At 45.5% G+C, this 19,841-nt stretch overlaps 2 protein-coding genes across 6 annotated transcripts in view; both read right to left on the bottom strand.

The window, feature by feature from the left end:
* Positions 1-4,218, bottom strand: part of LOC130521833 (A disintegrin and metalloproteinase with thrombospondin motifs 14) — a 31,689-nt gene extending 27,471 nt beyond the window's left edge. For both annotated transcript variants that reach the window (XM_057025670.1, XM_057025661.1), the window contains exons 1-2: positions 3,591-4,218; positions 2,943-3,364 (exon numbers count right to left, since the gene is read on the bottom strand). In XM_057025670.1, coding sequence (XP_056881650.1) covers positions 2,943-3,364; positions 3,591-3,669 — 501 coding nt within the window. In that variant the 5' untranslated portion in view covers positions 3,670-4,218. The remainder of the gene's footprint in view (positions 1-2,942; positions 3,365-3,590) is intronic.
* A 3,295-nt stretch (positions 4,219-7,513) lies between these two features.
* pald1a (phosphatase domain containing paladin 1a) overlaps positions 7,514-19,841 on the bottom strand; it is a 33,963-nt gene continuing 21,635 nt past the window's right edge. For all 4 annotated transcript variants that reach the window (XM_057025755.1, XM_057025745.1, XM_057025764.1 and 1 more), the window contains 2 exons: positions 14,565-14,720; positions 7,514-9,122 (listed from right to left, as the gene is read on the bottom strand). In XM_057025755.1, coding sequence (XP_056881735.1) covers positions 8,973-9,122; positions 14,565-14,720 — 306 coding nt within the window. In that variant the 3' untranslated portion in view covers positions 7,514-8,972. The remainder of the gene's footprint in view (positions 9,123-14,564; positions 14,721-19,841) is intronic.

Here is a 19,841-nt window from a genome sequence, read left to right on the forward strand (position 1 = left end):
AAGGCTGGAGGATAGTGGAACACTGGACAGGAACCAGCATTGTGCGGGATTCTTGCAAACATTCGTGAATAGAACAATTTATGGACGCATTTTCCATCTCCTGTGGATGGAAAACTGGCCCGAACACCCACACCCACCACCAAGAACAGGCAACTGGCTGTTGCTAGGTTGCTCTCACTCTTTTTAACTGATGGACACAGAAATAGCCCTCTTCCGACTGCGGTAATCCGGCACTCGTATTTCCATCACATGTAATTCAATCAGGCCATCATCTGTGCTAATTCCCAACACATGAGGAGCTCTGGTATAATCATAGCCGTCACTCATTGCTCTACAACAATAGTTCTCGTTTCTCCAGAGTGCACAGCTGTTGCCATCGAGCAGGAGTTACAGACAGGCGGGGGGACGTCGCGGATCCTTACGTGACAACATGAAAATAGAAGGCCACTTCTGTTGACATCATTCTAATTTACTCCGCAACCCTGATGTTCAGAGGATGCCTATGCAGATACCCTATTAAATTTCACTTTTGCTGCAAGCATACATGTCTCATGACCTTGGAATGCCATAAAATATGTGTCTCTGGGCACATGGCAGCCGACCAAGTTAACGTGATCTCTTGCTGGTGAAGTCATACCTCGCCACAAGGGTGTCATCATATGCACCGCCATGCTGCGGGACACGCAGGGTGGGAATCGAATGTATAGAGAATAGATTGTTGTGGTTGTGATAACAGATGCCACAGCAATAAAAACCAAAGCAGGATGAGTCTGATACACATCTGCTTCTATGCTCCAACATAGCATCTGCCCCTTCTTCTGGGGTGAAGCATCCTTTTGAAGATAGCGCACTGCCGGTAAGGATACAGGTACATCTCTGACATCTGTCCCGCATACGTTGACATGACTTGTGATCTTATTCTTTTTAGACTGGGCCCTTTCATCTGAAAGGATCTCCTCAGTGCCCTTCCACATCAAGTGGATGCTTAGATGAAATACCTGCCCTACAAAGGCAATTTAGCACACCTTTAAGTGCTCTGAAAAAGTCCATGCATGCACTGGCATGTCTATGTTTACACTGGCTTTGATGCAAGGGCAGTCTTTCAGACATCTAACTGCAAACTTTAAAGTGTAAGTGCTTTACGTCGTCTTTTTCCAAGCAATCTAAAGATTTTAGACTGCAAACTGGTTAGCCCCAGTGGGATTGGACTCACAACAAGGGGTCCAGTTTCCAAAGGACCATTTATCTCCCTTTCTGGAGTGACGCTGTGAAGGATCGACTCTCAGACAAACATTGCCAACATTCAGCTCGCCCCTTTTCCTTCACAAAAGAAGAGTTCTGCTTTTCAAACGGGTAGAACATACCCGCTACCCAAAGGTTTGGTTGTTAAGTCATCGTGGTGTGTTCCACATGCTGTTCGACAAGGCCACATAACAGGATCCAACAACCCAGGCGGCCTTTGTCCACTTGAGCCGTCTGACATCTTCATTTGCCTGCCAACGATCAGCCGACTGAACTCATCTTAAGGTCAATAATCCTGGATATAATGCAACGGCGGCGTGTCAAACACTTTAGGAATTCACTGGTGCGAAACGCAGCAATTCAGCGCGCTGAATCAGCATTGCATGCGGAAATATTCGAGCTACTTTGATGGAGCTTTTAGCGTTGGCGTGCTCCATGTTTACTTTTATGAGTCCAAACAAGAGCTGAGACAGCAGGTGGCCTTTGTCAACATCAGTGTAAGTGTAATTTTGTTAGAGGGAACCTTTCTGTCATGATTTATGAAGGCTCCAGTTTACTGGCTAGTTAAAGGCCTGATTTTGCCAAATTTTTCCTGTTGTGAGAGACACAAATTGACATTTCAATGTACTGTATGTATCAGCCTCTCTAAATTAGTTGACCTTTTTGTGCATTCGGTATAAAAACGAGTTGACTTTCTCTTCAGTAAGTGGCAGCCTTTCACTACATGCTGTTTTTTCAGCTTTCAATGAAGCAAAACAAACATTTTCTAGGGACGGCTCCACAGGTTGGAAAGTGCTAATTATGGGAAGTTTGACACAAAATGAATAGTCACAAAAACTGTATCAAAGCGCCATGGGAGCTGTGTTTGTCGCATCCCAAAAATATATTTCATTAGATTCAAATTTTGATGAGCACTCCTGAGACTATGAAGCCACCGTTGGTTCATAGTCTCAGGAGTACTCACCTGGAGCACTTTTTGAAAATCTTTGCGTATTGTGTCAAGCAAAAATATCCTCACACAGACCTCACTGAACTAAATGTATTATAGGGGGACTTAAAAGCTCCTATTTGAACGTATTTTCTGTATATCCCACATGTGGTGTCTGCCAGTGCAATATGCAGGTAAACCTGTGAGCATTGCATTTCACATTTCAAATGATTTGGTTTTTGAAAGCATAAATGTCTTCATGTTTACTACATTTTGTCCATATGAGGAGTGCTGTTTAGCCAAAGTAGCTTTAACCCGATAACCAGTTAAAGTCTCCTATTAACAATGTGGTGAACCTACAGATTCAGGTGTGTTATCATCATAGAGTTTGCTTGCAAAATATAGGAAAATGTGATTATTAGAGCCTAGCTGTTTGAAACATATACATCGAAAGGGTCGCAACACTTTCACTTCGATCCAAAATCGCAGCCTGTCATTGGCTGACCAATGGAGAATCTATACACACAGTTAGACCACATGTGTAGGCGCATGTGTATAGGAAAATCATTTGGATCACATTTAAAGACATAAGGAATTAGTGATGCACTCATAGTTTGGAGGCTTTAATGCATTTTAATATCCATTTTAAAGGACTTTGTCAAGATAAACAAAAACATGCAGACACCACAACACCGCACATTCTGCCTGACAACTATGTGGCTACATCCCTCTCCACCGCACAAATATTTGAGGCATGCATTGGTGGACTTACCAGCCCGTCACAATTGCTGATGGCCACAGAGGCCTCCGGCATGTCGCTCACATCTCCAGTGAAAACACAGTCCCCGTAGATGAGTTCCTTGGCCTTTTCCACAAAGTCCTCCTGCCATTCAACGAAAGCCCCCGGGGCCACCAGCCTTCTGTTGGCTCTCAGACGGAGGTGCAGCTCTTTCCCAAACACAGTGACATTGAAAAATAGGTGCTGCGACGGAGCAACCTTGGGCATCTCGGGGGCACTGCGCGCCACCCGTCTTCTGCTGCCAGGGGCTGTGGCGCCATCACTTTCAGCAGCCGCAGCATCATCACCTTTACTTCCACTTCCAGCTGAGACCACATGAGAAAGGTACCGGCCGCGGGAGTCTGTGCTGAATGGCACGATAAGACCATATTCACTTAGTTTTCCAGAGAGTTTTTCTGATGAGACAGATGTGACAGTGTCAAGTGAGAACCTTCACAGAGCTGTGGCAAGTTTACATTCACAAAAATAAACTTTTACATGTTAGGAGGAACCAGTGTGAGGAACCTCATCAAAATGTTGTTTCTTAATGCAGTTTTATAAATGTGCCATAAGTGGAAAACACATTCCAGCAGCATGCAATCTTAGTGCAGAATCAAAGGGAGGCAGTAAATGATAACTTACCGTGGGTGTCTGCAGCAAAAATACGATCCAGAAGTAGTTGATTGAGAGAAAAATACATCAATAAATACAAATAATCCATAGCGAGTATTGGGGTGGGAGAGCTGCCACTTCAGCGCACAGTCTTCTTCTGCTGCAAACTTTGATTGGAGTCCTCCCGTCTGAAACAAAGCGCAAATGCCAGTGAAAGATCCTCAGAGTTGAGCTCCGGCGAGGCGGACAGACATTTCTGTGCGTTTTCCCTCTAGACGCCAAAGTGAAGGATAAAAAAGTTGTGCCCAATCTTTTGGCCCGTGCTGCACTGCAAAAAGCAAGACTGGCCCATCCATGTAGGGAGCTAAGGGGGGATATCTGGGGTGCTGATGACGACAACTGCCCGGTCGGAAACCGGGACGGTTCGAGGAGGTAGCCCTATCTTTTCCTCGTCGTCCTTTCTCTAATCACTTTATAAAGAGGCTGCGGAGCGAGTTAACACACGCCTACACCGAAGGGGGGGAGAAAAAGTCGGAGCAGTTCATATAAAGTGGGTAGAGACAGACTGTCCCGATGGTGAAACATCTGCCGGCCAGTCGTGCACCATTACGCACCAGTGGTTCAGCAGCGGGACTCTCAACTGTTCAACTTCTCACCAGCGAGTCAACGTTGGGAGCCCCCCCTCCCCTCTCCCCACACACATACACACACACTCAGTCATAAAAAATGTCATCACGTCCTGTAGGGGGGGGGGGGGGGAATGCCAACGCAAAGAGAGTGAATCTTAAAAATCACCATTCCACAATGTGCGTAAATTATAAGGGGGGGAGGGTGGGTTTAAAAACAAGTCCACGACTCCTGCGCGTTTACATTAGACTGTAAACACTAATATCACGGTGAGGCAATCAATAAGGGATGGTAGCAGTCAGAAAATTCCAAAGGCACGAGCCTGACGCAAAGCGTGGCTGAATTTAAAGAGGCAGGCATTAGACGCGCATGGCAAATCACCCCACCCCCCAAGATAAATCAGAAAAATGCGCCCACACCAAGTTTATGCCAGAGGCAGATGCGTGCGGGGACACTCATCACGATCCCCTTGGTCTGGGCTACTCCTGCAGATGTCACTGTGAGCATATTTTCCTTCTGCAGAAAGGGGACACATCTGCGAGCCCGGAAGCTCAAAAGGTGTGAAAACTGCACAGCACATTTCATCAGGGGAGAGATAACCTGCTCACACCGGGGATGGCTCTTTTTTTCCCCTGGCCCCACTCAGAGTTCCAGACATGATGACACAAAAGGCCAAAGCACCAGCTCTGGAATTCAAGGAGGAGAGGGGGAGGTTAGGTTAAAACTGATTTTCAGGTAGTCTTTGAGGAAAAAGGTGTCTAGACTGGACAGTCTTTTCCCCTCTGGAGTTCCAGGAGTATGTCTGGGCTCTGTCAGCCTCGGCGACCTCCAGCGCCGCGTCCTCACTCTGTGGTTAATTGGCTCCATGCTCACAGGACGGCCAATGTAGAGCAGGTGTGGCCTTTATGCAGTCGTACCCCCAGGGTGGCTGGGGGAGGATCTGACGACGATCCAGTGGATTAATAAGTCATGGAAACTAACCACAGCATCAAGAGATGGAAACCATTAACTGCCTTGTAAGAAGTTTTATGCCTTTTTTCCACTCACACTATTTAGGGTGGTTCTTTGTGTTTAAAGAGCAAGATGACATTTCATGATAGTGCTTAATTAAAAGTCTTCTTTCTCTCCACGCATTCAGATCAGACATGCTCGCAGAACTGAAATCACAATTACTGCGAGTCAGATCATTTTCCCTGTTGGAGAAGGAGAAAATGAAGTGCCTTCTACGCTGGTTGACTCGGCGGAGACACTGCAGCAGGGTTTGGAGATGTGGATGAGAAAATATGCGACTTTTCATCTCCCAGAGATGCAGGGAGATGTAAAGCAGCTGCTCGGTCTGCCAGGCAGCTCGAGGGAAGAGGAACATCTGCGTTTGCCAAGTTACAAACCCGCACATTTGAAGAGGTGGAAATATTGTCCTCTTCCCTGGGTGGATGGAGGGATTTGCCTCAGGATGAGTGTTGATTTATGACCCGGGTCAGGGTCGATGAGTTTCACTTGATCTTTCCTCGGAAAATGTGATTCGTTTGTAATGGGTGTGGGAGCCGCTTGCATGACTCTGCACTTAGCCTCAAATGTGCGTTTCTCCCACCAAAGAGATTAACCCCACCCCCTAAAAAACATCTGAGTTTGTGGCTCATCAGGATTGGTTGAATAAAGAGTAAAGGTCAACCATTAGCATCAGGGTCGTTAGCATGCTTTTAAAGTAATAATTGATTCTCTTTCCGAAACCACAGTTATATAATGAAAAACCAAAATTGAACAGCCACATAAAAGGACAGAAATGAGTTGAATTGAAACAAAAACCCACAAATTGATGTGGTGCAAATGTACAAATACACAAGTCGAGGAACACCCTGGTTTAAGGAACTTTAACACAAACTGGTGTCATTTATCCATCCTTGTACACAACCCAAACCTCCACGCAACATCTCACTCTTAAATCTGGGAAATACTTTTGTCCTTCCTTCTAAAGCAACAAAATCGCGCCAAAGCGCATTATGCCGATTTAGAACCTTTCTCACTTGTAGTTAAGAGAATGCTGGCAGCTTACATCCAGAACCAGAGCCTCAAACAAAAGGGAAATGGAATTGATTTCAGCAGGACGGATGAAAAAGTGCATGTTTTAATAGCCTGGATCTTTTAAGCACATCCTTTAAATAACTTCCATTTTGAGGCCTTTCAAAGAGAATCACACTGAGCCTCTATGGTAAGTGTTGCGCTCTTTGTCTCCACAAGAAGGAAGAAGGATGAAGATACACCGGCGGGCCCCCTCACCGACACTGTGCCTCATATCCTCAGCGGCTCTCATCCGCAAAAAAAAAAGGGGAAGCTTTTTCATTTGAACTTCATTGCATCCCCTCTGGCTGTTCACCCCTCAAAGCCACTCTTTGTCCGCCGTAATCTCGGGATCCTCTCGGAACCGCTAGCTTGAGTTTCATGTTGGGGAGCGTCTCAATCAGTCTGGAAGGGATTTCAAAGGCGAGGGGGGCCGCTATATCATCCAAGCACGGGCTTCGTGTCCAGGGCTTATCTTGACCCTGGAGTCAAGTTGGCCACATGCAGCAACTGAATCGCCAGCCTCCATATCCCAATGATAAACATTGTCTCTGGGAGACTAACAGGAAAGGACGGGATGCTGTTTAAATGAGTTTTGTTGCTGCCTGAATGGTGCAGTATTAAAATATAAAAGTAGGGTTCCAGTCTGGACAACTTGGGTTTCCATTCACAATAATCCAAGCTAGGCTGCGGGGTGATAAAATCCTAAAAACTTCCGTACTCCCAAAGATAAGCCGGCTATGCACTTACAAGACAGGAAGCAATCTGGGATATCAGCCTTTCAAAGCAGGCCAGGAAAGCCAAGTGTGCTTCACTGATGTGCCGGCCTTTGAGCTTTTTTAATCCCAACAGTGCTCCGTTCTAAAGGGAGTCTTTTTTTTTAATTAAACCCTTACCTGTCCACATCAAAGGGCAAGTCAGATTAGTCTTTTGATCTGGCGAAAGCTCTTTATTACTGTATCAGCAATATATTACGATTTCAGCCCAACAATGAATCACCTGTTTGGTGTAAGCGTACTCTGCTCGATGCTCATAACCTGCACTACTCGCCGACAACGGCGGTGACACACAACAAAGAGGCCCTCCGGATATTCAAGCGAAGCCCCAGCATCACGTATCTGCAGTCAGGCATACGATAATGCCCAGATAACGGGGAGAAAGACAGGAAGAGACAATTATTTGGCTCCAGACTGGCATTATATTGAAACTACTTCACTCGTTTTGGGCTGGATCAGCATAAATCTGTGATACACAAACACACAGAGATGTTTTTCATACTGGAATTCTTTATTTTAGCCCTAGAAAATGAAAAGAAGTAAAGTGATTCAATAATGCATTGCTTTACGTCAGGGCATAGCTAGGACATTTAGGTGTTATTGCAACCTTCAAAGGGTTTGAAACAATTCTCTGAACACAAAAATGTTAATCATCTTAGTAATGACACAATTAGTATGAATATGCTATATACAAAAAAGACGAGGTAAAAGGGAGAAAAAGGACATTATAGGCATCCGGTGAAAAGATTTTCTGATTATTTTTCTGGCTTATTGCGGCATTAAGGCAGGATCTGTGGTCTTTAAAGCACAACCTATTAGCTATGAGTTATTGTGCACATAAACATTCATGAACTAATCTAGCATAACACATTAAATTTGACATGAGTCAAATAAAAAAAAAAAAAAAGTAATGCCACCAAAATAAGCTTTAGCTCTGGAAATGTGACATTAATTTATCAACCCCTAATACATTTTACAGACATAATTTAATTTCTGTTGTTTTGGCGGCATGTTTTGAGTGCAAAATATCCCGTCAATAAAGTCAAAGATCCTGTGAGAGTGCGTAACCGAGCGTGTGCGTCGTGAGGTGTCACACAAGCATAGCATGACAATCTAATAGATTGCCCGAAAACATCATTATTAGCTGCGGCCGGATTGTCGGAGTCTAAGAATAAAGCCTGGCGAAGGTGAAAGACATCGTTATCTCCCTCTGTCTCTGTTTGAGGCCATAAACTCAAGATTACATCAGCCCTGAAACGCACAAAATCGCTAAAACCGTAAAAATGTGATGAGCTACAACATCAGGAATGTAGAAAAGCAAATCTGCGATGTGTGAAATCTTAATATGCCTACGTCTTTGTATCACATAGAAAAACAATGTTTAAAAAGTACACATTTAGCAGTCAGTCGTAGCATCAGAGTAAAAACCTAACTTGACTTAATAATTCTGATGATCTGTGCCGTCAGTACCTCTAAAATGACGCAGGCGTTAAACAGGTACAACATCTGACCGCTGTTATATTGCTGTCTAAAAAATAGCTTAGAAAAACTCAAGGACAAATCAATATTTAAAGAACAGCCGAACTGATGCAAAGCCTCTGATAGTAGCTGTGCAGAGCAAAGGACGGGGCTCAGGAAAAATATCAGATGTGAAACAAGACCAAAATTGTTAGCTGACAACACAGTGGAATTTGCTCATCGCCTTCAAAACAATATTTAAACCTCGCCTATTTTCCCAAACCGAACGTTATCGCTCTCTTTTTTTAAAGGAAAAGCAGAGTATCATAAATATAAATACACTGAAATACTCTAAACTGTTAACAAGTTTGCAGGGATGTAAACAAGCAAAGTGAAGGCTGATGGTTAGCTGCAGAAGGCCTAGCATGTTGACGTAAATGCCTCTTCTACATTCGCACAGTTCGGTTCGGGGGGCTTTCACAGTGATTCTCCGTCAGATGAACTCTCCTCTGAAAGGAAGCGTGTGTGTGGTGTGCTGTTGCCAGCGGTAGCGCAGTCTGGCCAGCGGCGTGTCCCTCGGGTCTTCGAACTCGGAGAATCCGAGCTGGTTGAGGACGTCGTAAACTCCGGCTCTGGCCGCCACCTACAACAGAAGCAGCAAATTTATAAACAGGGAGGAACGGTGATGTTATGGAAGCATTTGGAAATTTACAGCTAAACCTGAAGTCTAGAAACCGGTACATTTTGACAGTTCTTGATGGTAACGCTGTGGTTTCGACATTCATTAAAACCCCGCCCACTAAATGGCTGCAGTATAGCAGAAGGCAGAAGCGACAGATCCTGGATAATAAACTTTACACAATCCCAGAAAAATCTACATTTATAGAACAGCAACTTATGGAGAAAGTCAATGCATCTCTTCTCAAATCCATGTCAACAATTACAAACCTCCAGTTCTCTAAATATCTATGATGGTGGAAATATTTCAGATGCAGAAAAGACTGTTGAAAACTTGAATAATTGAGTATCAGCAGCATCATCTGGGGTGTTTTTCTTCAGTCCTAGAGGTCCTGATGCTGCATTTATGGAGTAAGACCAAAAATAAAAAATAATTTAGATCAGACAAGCTGTCGCGGGAAGGACGAGAATCTGAGGGCTCTCAGTTTATGTCCTTCAGCAATAAAGACATGCTCCAACTTTAGAGCTTCTCGGTTCCGTGCGCAATAAATCCAACCTGTGTGCCTTTTTTACTGTTCGAGCCTCAGAAACACAAAGTACTTTTAAACAGCTATGGCACGCCACACAATGGCGTGTACTATGTGGGCCGCTGCATTTATGCCGAGCTGTACAGGTCGTGCGGAGTCGTGAAGAACGATGAGACGAGCCACGGACCACCAGGAAGAAATAAACCTATGGCTCAGGAGGGGAATCTGCATGGCGATATCCCATTGCACCACAATGACGGCCTCGCTGGCCAGCTTTGTGCGGATGTAAACTGGAGTTTACCTCAGAGCGAGGTCAAAATTACCCACAGTACTCGCTGACCGCGCAGCGAGTATGAGCCAGTGGATGGGAACGAGTAAGTGGGTGAAACACAAGCATTAGTCAGTGGCTCTGACCTCCAGGAGAAACCGTTTGTGCAGTGAACCGAGAGCCTTGACCTGACTCACCGAGTACACACAGCCGCTGTCTACTAGGGAAGAACCTCGGTTGTTAAGAGCTGAGTCGTGTCACAGCCCTGGCTCGGAGGGATCCAAACACAAAACAGCTCAGAAGTCAAAATATATTATTAGAACCAAAACTAGCTGGTTAGACACGGCTCTTGTGGAGGCAGAAGATGAGGGTTTTAACCACCGCTGAGCAGGTGTCCGCTTCACAGCCTCTGGGTCAGACCTGAAGCTGTCAACACTTTACATAAATAATCCTTTAAATGTCTTTTCTGCTAGAGCGAAACCACGCGTAAAAGTGCTTTTCCTGCTGGTCATTAGGCGCCCACAACCTCAACATAGGCCGAGGCCGAGGCCAAGAACAGCGGCCCAAATTTTTTTGATAGCACTGATTATTCCATCTCTTCTTAATCTTAAATAAGCAGCTCTGAGAGTCGATGCTGAGGCTGAGCGGCGCTAAAGGGAGCAATGAAAAAGCCGGTGATTCGCGTTTTAACCGCCCCTCATTTCCAGATAACGAGACCCACATCGCTGTGCCGGGTTTTTGAGTCCGAAGGCTGTCGGCCCGGCTCTGAAATGTATTCACGCTGCAACAGAGGGACCACAAACGCCAATATTCATTCGGTGGCTGCAGTGATTGGGAGGAGCGGAGCGGTGGGGACGTGCTGGTCGTTCCCAGGCGGCGAGCTCAAAGGCTGCACATACCGGGCCTGTGTGTGTGTGTGTGTGTGTGCGTGCGTGTGGAAGGGGGGGCACAGGGAAGCTTCTGTCCCACATACAAAACAGCTGGAGTGACTGATATGGTACCTTTCCTGCTGGCATCCCTGGTATGCACCGTACACAAGTCCCGCCATTGTGTCAAAGGCCGTGATTTGGATTAGCAAACATGGATTTGAGTCTCAATATCTCCTCTGATGCTGCGGCCGGGAGGGACAATATTTGTGCCACGTGGCGGCGATGTGGCGTTCGCGGCCGCACTGAGCAGCGATGGCAGTGGGGACAAACGTCCGTGTTTTCAACGGCGTCCAACAGGTCAAAGGCTCAGGTGCTGCAACCCCCCCCAGCATCGCCGAGATCACCGTGCTCGTGGTTTTAACCAGCCGCACGGATCAATTAGTCCATGCACAGGCTCGCATTTACAGATGCCTGATAACAGAGTGGGATGTAGGACATGTTGTTCCGCTCAGATCTGGTAGGTTGTGTAACCGTGGCTCCAAACACACCACCAGGGACGGCCGACCCCCCCCTCCCGAGTGCCGCCTCTGGCGTGGCGGTTTGTCATTTTGATGCCACCACGGTCACTGACGATCAGCTAATGATTATGCCTCCGGGCTGGATGGGCCAGATTGTTCGGGCCGCTGCCAGAATTCAAGTGGGACGGTATACAATCGCAAAACTGGCAGCGGGGGCCACCGCACCCCCGCGTTTTCCTGAATTTTCCAGGGCGCGTCTTTGATTTCTCGTCAATTTCGCGGGCCCTCACCAGAGAGCGCTTTGAAGTCTCCAGTTGTTTTGTTTTTTTTACTTTAGCCTGGAAGGAACCAGTGGCATAGCCTGCGGCATGATTTCCATTTAATTCCATAATTTCATAACTAGATTTTTCAAAAGAAGCACGCTGCGAGTCGACTTCCCCCTGAGAGTGCTGGCACGGGGCGTGGAAATGGTGTGCAGGAGAGTCCCATAGCATTCCCGGAAGATCCTCTGTGTCAAAGATTTTCCGACTTCTAAAAGTCCCAGAAATAATGAGGTGGTTCAATAGAATAAAAATGAAACTTTTAAACCTATTGTTTTGTTTTTTTTGGATAGTTGTACATGTAATAAGGAGAAAGTCAGCTATGCCGCCTGGATTGGACATCTAGTAGAACAGTGAAACAGAACAAACAAATAAAGAAGGAAATTGTCTGCCTGTGCGGGTGTTTGCTCAGCCTGCTGTGTCCCGTCTCTGTTTTGTCTTCTGTGAAGCCTATAAAGTCACAAATCAATCAGCTGACACTTCCCTTAAGATTATACCGAAACCAAACACCAGCACCGGGGGAGCGGTTGCCATGGCAGCGATCCGCCGCCCAGGCTGACCGGTTTTAATCAAAGATTTACTCCCGGCAGGTGCGGTGTAACAGTCGGAGATTTTGCCTCCAAAGGAAAAAAGATCTTCACTTTGTGCCTCCGCAGAGTCGCTAATAGCTTCTTCCTGTCAACACAGGCGGCTTTATTTGTGTTTTTCAAGCTAGTCTGCGTAAAACAGCCTTTGGGGAACGTCAAAGAAAAGGCCACAGTAGCTGCGATGTTTCATGTCCTAGCGATGACGCATGCATGTTCCTCCCGAAAACGGTCTTCACTCCTCTGACGATACTCCTTTTGATTTTCATACTCCGGGCTTCTTTTTCACATTTCGACGTTTAATTCAGTGATTTTTCAACATTTTGGCCTGTTTTCTCCAGGCTTCAACAGAGGATAATTTGCAGGTTCATGGCAAAATAACCTTACCCTGAGTTTCAGACAATGCAGTCTGACCTCAGAATTGCTTTGCCTCCCCACACAATTCCTGTGACCACGAGATCAGATTCGCTCTACATGTTTGTAAATATCTTTCATATCTGGGTCAATCAAAGGCGTTCTTTTTATCTGCAGCGATTTAAGAAAAAAAATCAACTCACTTTTGGTACCAAGTGGTAGCATTTCCCGTGCAGAATGAGCCTCTTAAATGAACCATTGCTGTGATACAGTGTTGCAAACTGTGGTGACTTTAACTGAAGCCCCTAAATGGACAAATAATAGCAAATAATATGTCTGAGAGAGTGTGGGAAACTGTGTTCGGATGGAAGGATTCAGATGAGAGCATAACATACCTCAAGGACCAGAGGGGTGCAAGATCAAAGCAATGACCTTTGTATCACTAGCTGAATCAGCTCTGCGTCTTCAGTGTTATAATCCAATACTAGGATGCATTTAATGGCCACACGGGTTCTTGTAGCAGAGGAATGTGTTTACGGATGGTGTAGACTACCAGTGAATGAAGCTTTCAAACCCACATCAAGCACACACTTTGGTACTTTCTCTATTTTCCCAAGAGATGATCTCTTAAATTGGATTCTTTGGAATGCATTTAATCCAAGGTGAAAACATCTCCTTTAACAAAAACAAGAATTTCAGAACTTTACCTTTGAGTCTAAATGTCTGAAGCACTTCACTGTCCTGTTTATGACATGGCTGATGTTATATCTATGAAGATTTACAAAAAGGCTTCATCATTAGATCTCTCTTTTTTTTTTTAAATGCATTGAAATCAGAATTTATACATGTATAAACTTTATACAACCTTTAAAGCTGTTTAATAAAAACAGTGGAAGCTGTAGCTTTAAGTGATCACACTAAATATGCTTAGCCAACCTGTTAAACTGCTTATTTGTTGTTTTGTTTTAACTGCATATTGCAACATACCTGTAATTTCAGTGTCTGTGTGTGTTGGGTGCCACTTACAGACTACTCATTTGTTTGGAATGCACATAAATTCTCCACTTTACTGTAGGGGCACAGCTGGCCAAGCGATTAATGCGGCAACAAAAACACAGGGCCGACACATTATGAAGTTCAATGCGTAAAGAACCAGGCCACAATAGAACCAGAACCAGCTTGTAAATTCCTGGAGAAAAATCCACATGAAACTCAGGTAACCGGTTCACAGTGTGCAGAACCGGAGTGGCTGCCAAGACACTGACACATTGCATTGGGGTTTTAATGACAAATGCAGAGCAGTGGACATCAGTAACCCTTTTGTCCGTCTGTCTTTCTGCTCTAGAGGGTTTGTTTTAGCCGATACGACACTTTTTGCGGAGAAAAGCGATTGTTTTTCCTTTGTTTTTGTGGTTGATCGCAGAAATAGAAATCGCAGTAAAAACACAGAAAACAATGCTGCGGTTGGATTCTTGCAAAAAAGAGAAAAAGACATAAAGGGGGGGTTCGCAACCAGCAGTTAATGAGAGGGGGAAGGACCAACAGAAAAAAGTGATGGAATTATCCTTTAGCCTTTGCCACTGTCTACAAAGTGGGATGAAAAGCAAAAAAGATAAGGCGAGAGAGAAAAGGCATCTCTCTCTCTCTTTGCTACAGGCAGTAATAAGCAAACGGCAACCAACCTCAATTAGATCAACTCAGTAAATGAGAAGAGTTGCAGTAAATGCAAGGGACTGTGTGGCTATTTGAATCTGGGAGAAATGTAATCGAGGAGAGGAAACAAAAGCTTCTAAAACACTATTTGATCATTTCAACAAGTAATTCATCTGGGTACTGACTCGAAGTTGAAAAAGAGACAAAAAAAGGTTGTGTACTGAGTGTTTTCCATCTGTTTAGCCAGAGTCAGCAACAGAACGTATATCAAAAGGGAGTTAAGAAGAAGAAAAGCATGGATGCCAATCCCGTACCTGTTCCATCCAGAGTGTGAAAGAGCGCTGCCAGGAGTTTTTCTTCTCTAGATGGAGATATGTGTTGAAGAGGATGAGATAGATGTAACGCTCCAGATACTGGAGGCTGTTCAACAGCAGCGGCTGGCTCTCTTTCTCCGTCTTAGCGCTTTTAATCTAGAAAAGCAACACAAAAACATTTGAGTGTACGGGAGGCAAAAAATCATGGCTGAAACCAGTCAGTAGCATCTTGGTGGATTTAGTTAGTCGGTTATGAAATGTCAACAATAAATACATCCAGTGTGAAACATTAACATTTAAGTCATTTAGGAGCGACGTGATCCAGCTACCGCACAAGTGAGACGTATGAGAACAAAATATTGTCTTACAGCTCTAAAATACCCAGTACAAGTGCTACTACCAACCAAGTGTAGAGCTATAAAGAGGGAGTGAAGAGAGATAAAAACAGGAGAGTGGAGGTGCCTAGAGAGACAGGAGGAGAAAGGTAAGTGCTGTTGGGAGAGCAGGTGCCATCAGAAGAGCTGCGTCTTCAAGGGCTTTTTGAAGGAAGAGCGTGGCCCCACTGGACAATGGGTGGAATGGGTTCGAGTAAGTAAGAGAGAGCAGATCCAGCTGCTACTCTGCCGCTCAGCATAAGTGACTTGAACCTAATGTGAGCAGCTGGGGGTGGCCTGGGCCTGCTTCGGTTGGTTCTGGACCATCTGAATCATCTTTACCAAGCCGGAAAATCACAACGGCTTGCACTAGAAGCTGCGTGGCACGTTGAATGAACTAAAGCCTCACATTTTATGTTCGGCGCGCAACAACGGAGGTCCGAAATCCTCACTTTGAGATAGTGAGGCCTCGAGGAGAAAAATGTACTGTTCCACGTTCACTCGGCTCCTGTTTTTGTCACCTCTCAGACTTAATTACATCATTCCCACCCCTTCCCGCCTGCACCCAGCTTTCATAAAAGAACCAGCCACGTGCTCGGCTTTAAAAGGCCTTCAAATGCCGTGCGATCCAGGCACAAGGACGCTGCTTAGGTTGGCGCTAGGCAAATGTACAGCACGGCTAATTACATCTCAGCTTGGCAACTTTCAATCTGAGCGTGACAGGAATGACAAGGGCCCGCGCTCCGCGGCCATCATCAGTCCCATTTTCTGTCTAAATGAAGAGTAGGAGCAGATAGCAGTTTGGAAACACGGCAGCAGCTGTTGTTAAGGCATTCCTCAAGCTCTCATTCAGTCTAAATGTCATCCACGGTACACGTATTGACAACAGCTGTTTACTCCCTCAGCGTCTAAATACCCTTTAACCCTGGGGAATAATCAACCCTGCGCTCTTATTCTACATTTTCAATATAATTACAGAATGATTTTAACTCTTTAGCCAAATTCCTGAGGCCAGCATAGCAGCGGAAGAGTTATACTCCAGCATGAGATGCTCGAGTCTTTTCCCTGATTGTTTTTCAAGACAAGACGATGGCACGGGACTCAGAAAACCAGAAGGTAAAAGGGGGGAGGGGGGAGGTCCACATAAACCCGTCTCCCTTCGGTAACCTGGGAAATGCAACTTAGCAACAAAGCAGCTGGGAAATAGCACTTTTGAATTCTTCTTGACACTCCGCAAAGTTGGAAATGGTCAGTTACAGGTTGAGATTCACGCAGACGGGCTTTCAGAAGTGTGGAAGGATGCTGTCAAGGTGGGTTTTTTTCATCCTCTGACTGCGAAAGGCCTTGAGGGTTGTGTGAAGCGGAAAGGTCTGCCATCCAGCTGTATTGGAAAAGTGGAAGATGTGGGCTGGACTCTCCTGCATCGCAATCAGGGTTAAAGGAAAGTAACAACTCGAGTCAGCGTGGAGGGATTTAATGAGCTGTCACCCGTTCTGACACCTGCACGTAATGAGAATCTGACTGCTCCTGGTCGTGTTTTTTTTTATTTTTTTTTTTATTTCCGGCTTGGTTAGCACTTGTATTGTCAGAAAAAAACACGTTGGATTTTACAGTTGCGTCTGATAATGCACTCATCTCGGCAACAGTTGGAGCCCCTAATGGACAAAACAGAGGTAAAGACGAGAAGATTCTCACAAAAAAACACTGTGGGGGTTGCAGAGAATAATGAAATTTTCCAAGTATGTGGGTGAGGACTCGGGGTAATTTGAAATGTGCACAGCATGCAATAATACCATCATTCCACAGCGGAATGACGCAACAGACTGTGAGAGAGAATGATTGGGGTTTCCTGTCCATTCCCAAAAAGCTGTACTTAGATCCCAGTTTTCCAAGCATCTGCAGCCGAGAGAAGCAGACACCGAGGAAAACAACGGCGCTGCCTGCTGCCCGGCGACCCCCACCCTGAACAGAGAGGGAAAAAAGAAAGCACACGCACATTCCCTAAACGTTCGTGGTTGAAATAGGCCACAGAGGTGAACGCCGTTGAGCCTGATCACCCTGTGCGCCCTGTTACCCCGGGGTGCTTTCAGGATTGCTCACCAGTGCCAGCGCACGGCAGATTTCATTGCACAAGCCGCGGCCAAATACTCGGCTAGAAACGCACGCAGCCTGCACATGTAGCAGGACGCACATGCTCAGACCGGGATTATATAATTCCCAAATCAGAAATCTGCTAACTCAGTCGCCGCCATCGCTCTATCCAGGCTGGCGGGGGCCCGAAAAAGAAAAAGGGATGAAGAAATTGTAAAACTGTTCGGTAACCTTGAAAAATCTAATCTCGAAGTCAGATTCTGCAACTTTGAAACAGCTGCTTTTTTAAAAATGTACATTTGCTTTCGAAATCTCTTCCGTTTGTGCAGGGAGAACCATTTTCCGACGCCGTTATTTCGAGGTGGCGTCTCGTCCGACGTCTCGTCGCACTCGGCGTGCGCGAACAAGGCGCGGCGTGTGCTCCGTCCTCATTAGATATCGCAGACGAACGCCTTTACTCGGGCCACAGCTCAGACGTGTTTGACGATGATGAAAACCTTAATCTCTTGAATTCCTCGCGCGGGAAGCAGGGCCGCATACCAGCTGCAGGAATGCTGGTTAGCGAGCACGCCATGGACAATGCAAAAGCGAGCGGATGGCGGAAATAAAAACAACACGGAGCCGCGGCCAGTGACAGCGGTGGCAGCTTTGGGTTGAATACGGGACTGTAAAAACATCACTTGCTTCTCCTCAGAACCAATTTAGGGCAAAAGCTACCCCTGCATGCCTCGCATAGCTCGCCGCAGCCATTCTAGCAGGTCATTGGTGACGATTCACGTGCACATAAATGATAAAACACTTTTTGCAGGGCGAGAAATTTAAAAAAAAAAAGGGGGGGGGGGATAACAGCAGCCAGGAGCTCCAGGGCCTGGAACCCAGCTGTTTAGGAAAGGAAGAAGGAAGAAGAACTTTATTGCCAAGTTAAACATTTTCTACACTCTTGCCAACCTTTAGATTTTTGAAATGACACCTCGAAGGCACCAAACTGAGTCACTCAACCTTACGGAATTTATCTACCAACATAGACCGGGGAGAGAACGACTGGCCCAAGAGGCAGAAACCGATGTGCAGCGGCAATAAAAGTCATCTCTGTCCGTTTCTGAGCAACCGAGGGTTACTCCAGACAACCGCTACTGTGTTTTAATTCCAACAAAGCAGACAAGGGTCAGGCAAACATTCCAAATAATCCCAGGATGAGCGTCACAGCCTGCAGCCTGCAGGTGGAGGCGTATTAAAGACAAACACCAGCAAATATGAGACATGCTGACAGACCTCATGTCCTGTGTAGACAGGGATGCTGCGCGACAATGCATTAGGTAAAAGGAGGCTGTGCAGGAGTCCAAGGGAACCGGAGCTACTGACAGCATGATTCTAGCAATGACCGACCCTCAGTCGCACAATCAGGGTTCTTAAGATTCTGATCCCTTACGGATTCACGCATGTATTACATCCAATCGAGAGACACACAGGTAAAAAACTAAAAGGTTTGAAATTGATTGCACATCTCAGAGTGGAAGATTAGGCGAGCAATCATTGAATGTCAGTGCTTATCTTGATGTTGGTCTGGAAAGCATTAATGGAGTATAAGCGCTGAAACCGCTTTTTTTTTTTTTTTAGCTCTGAACAGCAAAAGGACAGTTTTTAAGAAAGACAGGGAATAAATACCATTTCAAGAGGATGCAGGTATTTTTCCGAAGCAACTTTATATCATAAACTTCTTTTCCTCAATTGAATTAAAGAATGGTGGAAGATGAGCCAACCGTTTCTGTGTGTGCGCACGGGTGACGACCAAACTGAGACGTCCATCTGCTTGACATATGGAGACAATTAGCAGCTGACGTGTCCGCGGAGGTAAAAAGGCCAACCTGTGTTGGCCCTTCCTCCTCAGGTTCACACAAGCAGCCATTCATGGGATTCTGAGAAGAACACCTCCCACTCAAATCCTAAACCAAACCCCAACCTGTCTGGGGTGGACAGGCACCCTACACATGACTCTATGTACAGGCAAGTCAAAGTCAAGTGTAAATGCTGAATTTCAGGAGGCTTCATTAAGGACCCAGTGGCAGGAACGCCATTGAAGCGAAGGTGATGGATGCCCTTTTTACTTCATGTCCTAAACGGTTTTTAAAAACACTCAAAAATTCACTTTACAGACGGTCGACCATCAAACCGGCTGTTTCAGAAAAGCTTGATTACAGGAACTATTTCATTTTTAGGCATCGTGAGCCCACTTGGTTGAAATGCCATCGAGAATGATTTGCTATTCTTTATTTCACTGTAGTCCAACTGTCGCAAACTGCTGCCAACGACCTGCTTCCCAAGCCACATTAAAGAGTTCCAACCAATCACAGATCAATATTGGGGTTCAGCAACAATCACGTTTCAGACTGGTAAAGGGGAGGAGCCAGGTGGTTCAGATTTGTTCTATGTTGTTTTTCCGCACAGATTCGCTGATACAACCTTTAAAGCAGGTAAAAGCGTGCAAGGAACTCAGGTAAATATAAGCTGTGTGATTAGGTGTTTGCCATTTTGCAGTGCGTTGTGGGAGTTGTAGTTATGTGATACAGTGCTGAGAAGATTCTGACTGTTGAGGCGGCTAAATGTGGAGTCCAGGCCTTGAGGTAGAGACACATCATGATGATTATCATTATATTTGAGAGATCACATACCTCCTGTACTGGCGTCTCTTCATTGGCTGCCCGTTAAATTTAGAATAATTATTAAAACCCTTCTTTTGACCTACAAGGTCCTCAGAGGCCTAGTTCCATCCTACCTGGAGGAGCTAGTGACACCTTATCAGCCCAATAGACCG

Source organism: Takifugu flavidus, chromosome 1 (assembly GCF_003711565.1).
Source record: "Takifugu flavidus isolate HTHZ2018 chromosome 1, ASM371156v2, whole genome shotgun sequence".
Classification (NCBI taxonomy): Eukaryota; Metazoa; Chordata; class Actinopteri; order Tetraodontiformes; family Tetraodontidae; genus Takifugu; species Takifugu flavidus.